Source organism: Dicentrarchus labrax, unplaced genomic scaffold (assembly GCF_905237075.1).
Source record: "Dicentrarchus labrax unplaced genomic scaffold, dlabrax2021, whole genome shotgun sequence".
NCBI lineage: Eukaryota > Metazoa > Chordata > Actinopteri > Moronidae > Dicentrarchus > Dicentrarchus labrax.
In genome coordinates, this window is record NW_026136703.1 from 20,548,609 (window position 1) to 20,561,027 (window position 12,419).

The window sequence follows — 12,419 nt, forward strand, 5'->3', positions numbered from 1 at the left end:
CTTCCCATCTAACCCTTCTTTCTTCTGCGTCACAGCTCCTTACTTACCCCTAAAATCCCCTCCCTCTGTGCTTCTACTCTACAGTATGTCAGTGTCATTCAATCATTTTCATGCACTTCCGTAATGTTAAAGCTTTTATGCCAGGGTCGAGCCTGACTGTATACCAATCTGTGCTGCTGTAAAGGGACAGGTTAGGAGACTGCAGTCACACTTACAAGGCCAAAAGTGCCGCAGTGGCCTAATAATTACAACAGAAACAGATAGAAGAAGGCAATTTATTTCACAAAGAGGCAGCGGATCCTGGAGACTCGCCTGCTGTACCATATGTGCAGCTGATGAGATGCTGGATAATATTTACCCCTCTTTAAATATCCTGCCTTGTCTGGTTACAGTCAGGGTTGGTGCCCAATATTTGTGTTTGTCTTAATCTCTTTAAAGCTGCTACAATCAATATTTTTTATTACAAATGTTAATGTGAAAGGGGTCACTCACAGTGACAAACTTATTATTTGTTTTTTTATGACTCACAACTTTTCTGTTTTGCGTCACTCGCACTCATAGGGATGACATTGCAAGGTGGCCAGAAATGTGCTGAATACATAAATAAGCCACTGTTTTGTCATGTAAATGTTGATAATATGTCCAGCAATGTGTTTACAGATTGTTTGCACTTCGTTCCAAACAGGAATTATATTTTCGCACTCTGAGCATAATTTTCTTAGCATTTTGTCTTCTCCTTGTTTGGGATTGTTGAGCTGCTGTGACTCTGTATGACGATGTGCTTAATCACCATGACAGCCACATATGTCTGAGAGGACGGAGGAAGGATGGAGTTTGTTTCCCCCCCCCGTGAGCTCCATTCATCTCTTGCTGCTGCAGAAACCGTGGCCCACTTACACAGCCAGCTCTGCCCTCTACCACTGTCCTGCACTTTGTTTATGTCTCTCACCCCCCTCTCTCTCTCTTTCCATCCCTCTGCAAATCCATTTCTCTCACTTGTCTCTTCATGATGCTAAATTTCTTCCACTACTGTCCTACCTCAAGCTGCTGCTGTCCCTTCATTCTGTGTTAAATTCAGATGAATGAACCTTCCCCACACTGATTATCTGCTGATCAGCTGGCAGAGCTGTATTGCCTGTGGCAGCTTTTATATCTTATTCCGGAGCTGATGTAAAGCAGATTTCAGGAAAGATGGCTGGAATGCTGAGAGAAGCAGCGAGTGTCGAATTTGAAGGAGAGCGAGTACCCGGGAAACGCAGAAGATACCATAAAAGTTGATGCCAGTTCTCTGCATCCTCAAGTAAAAATTCCTCCATATGTATTGTACTCTGTGAAGAGAGAGGAGATTGTGATTCCAGCTGCGTACAGATAGGGGACAGTCAGTCTGATTGTTTAACAGGCAGCGACAGCAGTGACAAACTCTTCCTGGAGCTCTGCCAGGCCACTGCAGGGGTGTAGATATTCCGGGTTTGACACAGCAGGGAAGGTTTGGCCCTCAGCCAGAGAAATATAGACCGAATCATCAGAGCTGGAATGAGATCTCCCCTCATTGTATGGGAGGAGAGGTTAAACACGGTCCTCCTCTGGCTGATTGATTACAGCACTAAAAAGAAGGGGGGATAATTAGAATGCGATTAGCTGCATGTCTGTAAATATTTATTTGCTTGAAAATATTCAGTTTGCAGTTAATATTTAATTCTCTTAGGGAGCAGTCAGACCTACAATTTGTTTTATTCAGTCTGAACCTTGGAGGAGAGGTTGCATATTTGGTTCATTTAAGTTCACACTGTCTTAGTGTGAATGAACCACAGCTGAGGAGTCATTCTGGCAGCCAGAGGGATGCAAAACTGCAGATATTTTGGCAGAATGAAGCAGGTCAAAACAAATGTGATTCCAGACTCTGTAAGTAAACATGATTGACTTTGCTTAAATCTACCTTCCCTGGTGTTTGCTGCAGATAAGAGCACATAAGGGAAAAAAAAAAAAAAGGAGACGAAGGGGCTTTTAGAACTATAAAATCCACATTTTTAACCAAGTCTTTGTGCAGTTTGCTCGAGGGCACACAAGGTTAAATTGTTTTCAGCTGCCCAAACCACTGAACTGGGAGCAGAAGTTTTCAGTTTTCTGAGGTTTGAATAAAGACATGATGTGGTGTCCTTAACATGTAGATCATCTCAAAATCCCTTTGTCCCGCTGGCAAAACAGTCATGCTGTGCAGCCAAACAGAATCATTTGAAATGACAGGAAAATAGATGTTAAGTGGTTAAAACATTGATCTTGCTGTGTGACACTGTGACACTGGTAGCGCGACGAGGGCTGCCCTTTTTGACCACAATTATTGGAATATTTGCACACATGACAATATATAGTCCACCAGTAGACATCTTGCTGGATTTTGAGATAGATTTACCTTTTTAATACGTTTTATATTTATATCTTTATAGGAGGTTTGAATAAAATTTTATACATTAATTGGATTTGTCAGGTTTTTACTTTCAGTGCCAACCAAAAAATTACATTCACATCTGGTTATATCAGCTATAATTAAATTAAATTTCCAGAAAAATTAATATATTGCTACTTGCTACTTATCCATAATATTGCCAACACATAGATTATAGCCTTGAAAAAGGGGCTATGTTAAAGCTTACTCTACGTGCATGTGTCTTCTATATGAACTATATGAAAGTCTCCACTGTTTTGTGTCAGGGGTATAGTATTTGCATATTGATGACTGCAGTCATCAGTAAATCATCTTCATGTGTACTGTTGGTCTCGGAGCGACTGCAGGGAGGATTTTCCTCTCCGTTCAGCCTTGGAGCTCCTCGGATAGCAGCAGTGAAGTTTCTGTTACCTAGCAACCCTCGGTCCTGCACCTCCGTTTATTTCGCACTGTTGCAAGGAGGCTCTGTGGACATCAGTGGTGTCAGGGATAGAGAGGGAATCTCCCGAGTCATGTCCATCAAATATCTGATCAAATCAATCAAATATCTTGTCGTATGTGCGATAAAGTGTGAGTGTAGAGTGTTTCTTTCATTGATTTAAAACTGTTATCTTGTATTCTGGTCACATTGTGGGAAGATACATTATGAATATGAGGAGGCAGCAATAAAAATCACATTTGTATTTTGTAACAGATTTAAGTGTGTTTTCTGAGATAAAAAACAATGCCCGTGTACAGAACATTTAAAAAAGAAGAACGCATGTTTTAATGCCAGAGTGATATGTAGCTGCTTCGAAAGACCGAAAAAATATTTCAGAGCAGTCTCATCTCTGATGTAACCGGTGATGCTGTTCACACGCCTGACCCGTGAAAACAAAATGTCACTCTTCTTCCGTTAACGTCAATAACAGAATCGGTTGCAGATGTCCCTTCAGCCTCCTCTTCCTCCCTCAATCTGTGTTCAAGTCTCAAATTACTCAATCAATCACTTTGACAATGCCGGTGCTAATCTCATTATTGGTATTCCTCCTGGTCGTCTCATTCAGCTTCTCTCCATCCATTAACAGTCTTGTTTAATCTGTGTTCTCCAGCCTCCTCCTTCAATCTACCCACTTTAGGTCTTTTCAATGTCGCCATTTTTTTGTTGTTGTCTTAAGCTCTCCCAGCATCCATCTTTCCTCTCTTTGCCTTTGTCTTTTCCCCTCATTTATGAGCGTTTCCAGTACCTTCTGCTAATTTGCTCCCCCATAATTTCTCTCCACTCTTCCCTCTTCTATTCCTGCCCTAATTATACTCTACAGCATTTGCACACTTTATTAAACCATCTTTGTGCATTTTATTCATGTTCCACTCTGGAGTGATTAGAGGAAAAGGGTGATGATTAACATATGATTATCTTCTGCATTCTTGTTCTGTATTATATTTGCAAAACTTGATTCCCTCGTGGCTCATCCTTCTTTTCTCTTCCACCATCCCTCTTTCTTTTGCCCCCATTTTCCAGGTGGTTCGGGATCAGATCTCCCACTGTACGGTGAAGCTGCGTCAGACCACAGGGCTGATGGAATACTGTTTGGAGGTTATCAAGGAGAATGACCCCAGTGGTTTCCTGCAGGTAAGATGCATAACAACACAAATCTGTTATTTCTACTAGAAGATACTGTGATGAAGTGTGTTTCCTAGAGCACCAGTTCCCAGCCTTTTTACCTTTTGAGCCCTTAAAATCCAGCAATGTTTACTCAAAACCCCTCATTAGTGTTTGCATATGTATAGCAGTCCTTGCTATATTTAATTTTTTCAAATTCCTCAAAGGCTCCATTCTCAGTTATAATATCTATATGCTCTCATTAGCTCAGATTATAGAAAACAACAATATGTCTTAAACGTAATTATGCAGACGACACACAGGTTTATATATAACAACATCACCAGCTGACTAGAGTCCTGTACAAGCACTGAGTTATCAACAATGAGAAACCATATCAGTCCACTTCTCGGATCTTGACTTTAAGAAAGAACTGGTTTAGGACCAGAACACATTTCTGATCTACTGCTATGTCCTGAGTTGTCAGAAGCTTTTATTTCACTACAGATCTGGAACAAACTCCCAGAAGAATTTGAGGTTTTGCCCAACAGTCCTTTTAAATAATCTGGGCTGTCTTTCCTGTCTTTTATTAAGTTAAATTAGGACCTATTTATTCAACTATTGAACTGATCTGTAGCTGCACTGTATTTGTTTATGATACTGCCAAATCTGTCTTATTCTATTTTAGCTTATTTTAATCTTCATTTTTACCTGTTTTAATCCTTTTAAATCCTGTTTATGTGCATATTTTTATATTGCCTTGTGTTTCTTTTATATCTTGTCTCAATGCCTTTATGTCTTATGTAAAGCACTTTGTATTGCCTTGTTGTTGAAAAGTGCTCTACAAATGTATTTGACTTACCTCACTTCATATGGCAGAAATAGGTTTTTTCTGATTACTCCTCCTGTTAATCATCTTGTGACCCCTCAGAAGTATCTTGTGGATGTGTTGTGTATGTAGAGAATGATATAATCTTACATTTAAACACAGATACATCTGTGACACTGTGATTTTCTGCTTTCCAGTACAGTATTTTGTTACTGATGAGTTTTAATTGTTCCCAGATCTCCGATGCTTTGATCCGGAGGGTCCACATGACAGAGGGCCAGTGGGGGAAAGGAACCCTCACCCCCAGGATGACCAGCGACTTTGACCTCACTCTAGACAGTGGACCCCTACTCCAGACGATCCACCAGCTCGACTTTGTCCAGATGAAAGGTAAAAGAGAGGAGATAATGGGTTTGTACATGAGTGGGCTAGAGGAGAGGTTGCTAGAGGAGAGCAGGCACAGCACAGACAAAGACTTTTTTTAACTCAAAGAGGCAAGTTTAAGCCCTCTTGAGAGCTAATGTCTTCTCTACTCAACTGTTTTTGAACAAGACAGTAAATCCCCACCAGCCTGTGAAGGAGCTGTCCTGCAGTTAGACTGTTATGGAAAATCTTCCTGATATACCTGCAGTGTTTGGAGTGTTTTGTTAAAGGTTTTATACTAATTTTACCCAGGGATTTGTTCAAATATGAATGTTAAAACATAATTTTTCATTATGAAGTATCTTTCTAAAATGTATTGTGGACATTAATGGGCTTTTTAAGGAAGTGTCCTCTTTGAGTCCTTTGAGTTTGCAGCTGCAATTAAGAGACTTCTTGTTCTTGCATATGACCTTTTTATTTTTACAAGTAAACAGGACAATATATTCAGCAGTTTGACTTGGAACTTGCAGGATGTGCGCATCGACGTTTGTGTGTGTATTATATACCTGTTTGATATTATTGACATACTGTAGCTGTAAAATATTCTGTAAATTACTCAGAAAGTCAAGGAAGTCTGGTGCGTTTATATTCATGATTCGGAAACCTTTGATTATTGCATTATGAATTTATATATTCGTAATTGAATTTATTGATGATAAATATTTAACAGATCTTTGTGCACTGCAGAGTCATATCCAGTTGGTGTGTGTGTGTGTGCACGTGCAGGCATCTTTTCATATCTCAGTGGACTGTAATCTGGCCTGGTTTTTCCCCTCCCCAGTCCCAGCTGCTCCTATGCTCCAGCTGGAGGAATGCTGCACTCAGAACAACAGCGCCACGTTGTCATGGAAACAGCCACCGCTCTCCACCATCGCAGTGGACGGATACATCCTGGAGCTGGACGATGGAAACGGGGGGCCATTCAGAGTAGGTTTCCCTCCACAGGTAGTCTTTTGTCTCCACTCGTTAGGATTTATCTATCCAGTTTACTTTTACTTGTAAAGCCCGGGGGGGGATTCTTTATTGGATTTACATTTAGATTACAAGACAAAAAGTGAAAAACAGGACCAGTTAGAGTAATAATTCACCTTTACAGTACACTACTCCCCCTTCTTTCTCAACAAAGACTCCTTCACTTGGTGCCAGGGAGGACACCAGCTCAGCCAGAGGAATGTGAAAGCGACGCTTTGTCACTGGTGTCCCTCGAGTCGATGTGTGACGGCCGTGCACGGCTCTGAGTGATATGAGAGCAGGTCATGTGACACACTGTAGTGAGGCATTGAATGACTTGCGTTCAGGAATAAGGGTTCGTAATGCAGCTGTCAGCTAGGATGATCCCACAGGAAGTGTGATCTGGGATCAAAGTAGCATTCAAACCCTCTCAGAGCTTCACCATGTAATCCATCCACCCAAGGCCCCTCCAGTCTATACATTGAGGCTCCTGCTTTGTTACAATGGCAACTTAAACCACCTGGACAATACCCTCAGTACAATGGCAGAGGATATCTATGTGCAACCTATAAACCTGAAAGATCCCTCATACAGTACAGTTCAGTGGGCCTGTTGACTCTCATAACAATCAATCTGGGAGATCTTTCCACTTTCTTAAAGTGAAAGTAAACTTTGGATGAAGCTCTCTGCTGAATATTTTAAATAATCTCTTTTATTGCTTACTTCTTTTATTACAGACTTTACACAGAGTACACAGAGGAAAAGAAGAAAATAATGTTTACTAGTAGAGAGAAAAGAGAAGAAATTACTCCTTTCTTTTCTCCATATTGTCTGAAACTATTTTGCTCCTTTGTTTATGTGCTACAGTTGTTCTGAGATATGTTTCTCCATGATGAGAGTAAATTATGTACTGAAAGTGTTGTTCCACATTTCCCACTCTTGGAGCTCAACAATAATGCAACATATAACAAGTAGGGACCTATACAATCCAATTTTTTATTTTAAAAAAGTGTATCTGCATGTATTAAAAAATCTCCATGACTAAAGAAGATACTAGAAGGTATTTAAAAAAAGGTAATTTAATTTACAAATGTCTTATTATTCTTATTATGCTTGCCATAGGTAGTAATGCTAGTTATACGATGTTCCTGTATCTGTTTGTGGGCTGCCAGAAGATGTTACACACTTCTAAACTTAAAATGGGATGGTTGTGACAGTGGATTGGGCTGCAGGAGGCTGTTCAGTGCTTTTTAGTTTTTTAGTTCAGTCTGAACCTGAGAAGTCTCATAATGCGCACGTAACAATTTAAAAATGAAAATTCCCTTAGATTAATTACATTTTTCATTTAAGTCATCCATCCCTTATCATTTATCTGGGTCCAGGTCACATTAATACAATTAATTATGTCATTATTAATTATTGTTATATACTGATGGAAAGTACTGAAACATTTCTGATAATAAATTTACATATTAACTTTAACCCTGTTGAAAGTCGGTAAAAGTTCAACATCAAACCACAAAATGTACATTTGACCATTATTTACTCACTCGCTTGTCTCTTGAAACTGCATTAAACCTCTTGACATACAGGCAAAAAGCTCAAGCAGTATTAAACTGCTTACATATTTTTTTCATAAGTGTCCTAGTGTAGTTCCACTCTCATACCAAATAATTTAGTGTGTTTGGTCCTGGACAAAAAAATGACGAATGCTTTGTTAATATTTAGCGACAATTACAAAAGGCTCTAAATAAAGAGAGTGAAAAATAAGCAAAAACACTGTCTGCGTTAATTAATAGAGCGACAAAACACACCTAAATCCCAAATCAGCCCCCATATTTCAATCTCAGCTTTCTCCCAAACTGTTACCATCTTTTCACAGCTTCTAAAAAGCACAACGTGTCCATCAGATTCCTCTAACAGCTGGTGCAGCATAATTAAAGTGGTTTCATTTGGTTTTAATGCTCGACTTGCACACACACCCAACAGCAGTAACCAGAGCCTTTCATTCAAAGACACTAAAACATGACACAATGTAAATATTGGTCCATAGTCGTCTTACTGACTTTTCTACTTTTTAGAGCTGTAAATAGGTGACCCTGTCAACTTTAGTGCTTTATGAGGAAGGCTGAAATGGGACAACAGTTGCTAACACTCTTCTGGACTCAAACACTCCCTGCGATATGTGAATGGTCAAACAGCAGCTGTTTGTAGAGGCATCCTGTGTTTTTAATTTAGAAAAAGCAGCCACTGACCTTAAGTCAGTTTACTCTCCTCTCCTCTAAATCCAGCTGGTCGTCCCTTTCAGTTCATTCTGTGTTCTGTAATTGTCTGTTTTGTATGAGCCTTCATCCTTCAGTCTTAATTACAACTGTTCCTTAAGAGGGTGATCATTTACATCCAACCTGCCAACAGATTCACCAACTGCATCCGCTAACTGCTAATTGGTAGGCAGTCGATGCCAAATTGCGTTACAGCTTGGAGACATTTATCACCCCGGAGCACATTTTGGAACTTTACATGATTTTTTTTTTATTATTTTAAGTGGGGTTTTTTTGTCTGTACAATCTGCCATCCAGCCTTTGCATCTCCTTAACTTGAACTCAAATCATTTTATGTCATACCTGTGTACCTACACTTTGCCAAACAACTATTTCCAAAGGAAGTTTTCTCTTTCTCTTCTGCTCTGACTCATTGAGGCTCGCCAACGCAGCGCCTCGCTGAGCTTGGCGAGTTGTGTCCCCATGTCTATTTATACTCCAGTGTGGGCTGCCTCTCCCACGCTCAGTTGTACAAAGTCACACTCTCACTTATTACACTCACGGCCAAATCCAAACGGGACACTCCTTCAGAAGCCGAAGCCGGATGGGTTTTAAAAGCAGGACTCTGATAGTTATGCACTTGATGTATCTGCCAGCTTAACAGGAAGCACTGTGTGTCTTTGCAGGAAGTGTACGTGGGGACGGAGACCATCTGCACAGTGGACGGGCTCCACTTCAACAGCACATACAGGTCCAGAGTGAAGGCCTTTAATGCCAGTGGAGTGGGCCAGTACAGCAAGACACTGATCATGCAGACCTCTGAGAGTAAGTTAAGCATCATCTCCTCCTACTACTACTTTAATGACTGTATCTATATATTCATATAAGGAAAAATACACTCTCAAAACAGAATTCATTAATTTATTACTCAGATCCTGAGCGGTCCAGTCAGTATTTGGAATACAATTGTCAGTTTCCACAGAGTTAGAATCTACAAAGAGCCAAGACTCATGTCTGTGTTGCCAATAGACTCATCAGTGCTTCTCCACTGACAGTACTGAACTCAGCTGTCTTCATATATTTGTAATTGAGCTACAAACTTTTTCTACAGTCTACTGCACTTTTCCAAGCAGAAGCAGTCTGAAATAGAGCCAATAGACCAATAGATTTCCAAGGCTGTTATATCTGCCGATATCAGCTTATTGCAAATATGTTTTTATTAGTGTAAATGTCGGCCATTACGTATGAAGTAATTGCTGTATAAAAATGTAATCTAGGTTTGAGGCAATTTACCATTATATAGTTTTGCCAGCGAGACAGCTGACAACTCAATTTTAACACAATAAAATGTCACGTTCAGTATGTGTCTTTGTTACAGTTTTTTAAAGGACCAGTGTGTAGGATTCAGCAGCATCTTGTGGTAAAGCTGCAGATTGCAACCATTTGAATACAGCTCAGCCTTCCACATTTGTAGCAGAAACTACGGTGGCCGCGTAAACCACAAAAGGCCCTATCTGCAGACAGGGTTTGGTTTGTCCCTTGTCCTCTGTGACAGAGGACCTGCTCCCTCTGTAGATAAGAAGGGCTTATTGAAAGGTAATGAAAACCCAATTATTTTAACTTTCAGGTGATTATACACTAATGAAAACATAGTTATGACTATTATACTCAATTTCTGCCAATAGATCCTCCTAAATGTTACACACTGGACTTTTAAAATAACACATCCAAGGGATCTGTATCAAGATTAGTTGTTTATGTTAAATAAAACTATCAGCTAATATATCAGATCTTTTTCCCCAAAAAGTGATGTCAGTATTGGTCTTAAAAATCCAGAATCAGTCAGGCTGTAGTCTGCAGTGCTGGCAGGCATGCAAACGTGTCCACAACAGACAACAAACAGCAAAACAGAGAGATCAGATGCTAATGCAGAATGCACAACACCCAGTTTGCCAGGGAACTGAGGTAAATTGTATGTATACAGTACTGTACAATACTGGGAGAGCTGATCGGGTGAATAAGGGGTTGATGAAGATCAGCTGACTTTTGAAAAGTGGGAAGAGTAAAGTGCCAACAGAATTTGTAATACAACTGATATTAAGAACTGGTTGCAGCCATGACAAAGAGGAAAAATAAGAGACAATATAAATACAAGATAGTAGAGGTGGAAACAACAAGTGTACAAAACATAAAATATAATATATAAGAAAAAGCCAAAGATAGATGCTATTTAAAAATATGCACTTATTTTTCTTCTCTGAGGTTGTTCTTAAGCAGAAAGACAAGACTAAATATACATTTTTTATTGCTCCAGATATCTGCCACATGTTTGTTTCTGTATCCTTGGGATTTATGCATTGATTTTCATTACCCAGGTGTTGTAATTCATTGTAGCGTTTACTCTTTGGTGTCGTCGTTATCATGCCCGAATATGTTTGACACATTTTTTGCATGATCTGATGAACTGTAAGACCCAAACATGATCCTATAGGGCATGATGTTGTGCTCTAACAAGCAGCTATTTTATCAAAGGTCTAATAAGAGTAATGGTAGTTTTGAAGTTATTGTCACTTCATGAGATCACAGACTTGAGACTCGGCTCAGTTTCCTTGGTTTCTTCTTGGGGATTTGCTGTTCATTAACAGCAAATAAATCTTGACTGAACTCACAAAGATCTTAAGAATAATAAATTGCTGCTGCCAGACTAAAGCCTTGCATCTTTTGAAAGACAACTTCTTAGACATTTTTGGGGAAAAGAAAACTTATTTGGTGCTTTGGCAGTGCTTTTTTTATTATCTCAGTTTGAAAACCATGCATTTTGAGTTTTTAATTATGGGTTTTAAAGGGGACCTGAGGCCCATCAAAACTTCCTCATCCTCTTTTATCTTTCATGTAAGACAAAAAAAATAACAGTAGAAGCCTCCAAAATATCAGTTGCAAAGGTTTTAACCCAGAAGCAGCAACAGGATATGAATTCTGTTTGAGGGTACATCCAGTAGCAGCTGGTTCGTGTATAATCCACCCACACGCTTGCTTTCCCATTTAGTTTAAATGCTGCTCTGCATAGATGTGGAAGCTTGTCATCCATCAGTGGACCTGAAAGGCCCAGACAGCCTCCCTACCTGTGAGAGAGCACTCAGCAGCTGTTGGGGGCTGCACACAGTGATCTAACCACTCAGACGTTTTCACTGTTTTTCCAGAGATCTGACATCCTTCACCCTGACCGGACTGTACTTTGATATTTTCTTTTGCCTTTATGTCCCCAATGGAAAGGAGGAAAAGTGTGAATTTCTCCATCAGAGCAGTCTTTCTGTTTCTTTTCATGCTTGTTCTTTTCAAGTCTCCTCTCAGATCTGTTTCTAGGAGCTCTTTGTGTTTTGTTTTTTGGGATCTCCTCTCTGGTGTTTTGCCCACTGCGTTGAACCAGCTTCCCTGATCAAACCTGCTTTTTTTTTTTACCCTCTCCTCCACCCCTCCCGACCCCTCTACACTGTCTGCTTCACTGCTTCGCTACGCTCTCCTCCTCCTCCCCTCTTTTCTTTCTCCCTTCTTCCTTTACCCCACTCCCTTTCATTTCACATTTCAGCTGGACTCCCTCCATGCGATATTCAGTCTATAGGCACAGGTATGGACGGCTCTCATTGCTGACTGTTTCCACTTTAATCCCCTCCTGGCCATTTCCTGTTTCATCAGTGCGGTCTTCACCCTCAAACCAGCAGGAGGGCAGTTTGCTGCTCTGTGGGCTGCACATATTAAACGTTCAATACAGGCTTCTAATAAAAGTCTTTGTTTTATTTCCTTTGGGAAATAAAGCTATGTAATGAAACACTACGGCACATAGTGACACCAATGAAAGCAGTGGACAAGCAAGTCCAGTGGAGCCCATATAAAGCACAAACGTCCGACTGTTAAACTCCCACATTTCTCTGC

The 12,419-nt window shown here is 40.1% G+C and overlaps 1 protein-coding gene across 4 annotated transcripts in view; it reads left to right on the forward strand.

Annotated features, from left to right (window-relative positions):
* trim9 (tripartite motif containing 9) overlaps nt 1–12,419 on the forward strand; it is a 41,465-nt gene that overhangs the window by 21,195 nt on the left and 7,851 nt on the right. For 2 of the 4 annotated variants that reach the window (XM_051393791.1, XM_051393799.1), the window contains exons 4-8: nt 3,945–4,055; nt 5,091–5,244; nt 6,059–6,204; nt 9,176–9,314; nt 12,076–12,114. In XM_051393791.1, coding sequence (XP_051249751.1) covers nt 3,945–4,055; nt 5,091–5,244; nt 6,059–6,204; nt 9,176–9,314; nt 12,076–12,114 — 589 coding nt within the window. The remainder of the gene's footprint in view (nt 1–3,944; nt 4,056–5,090; nt 5,245–6,058; nt 6,205–9,175; nt 9,315–12,075; nt 12,115–12,419) is intronic. The other 2 variants (XM_051393807.1, XM_051393818.1) reach the window with 1 other exon arrangement.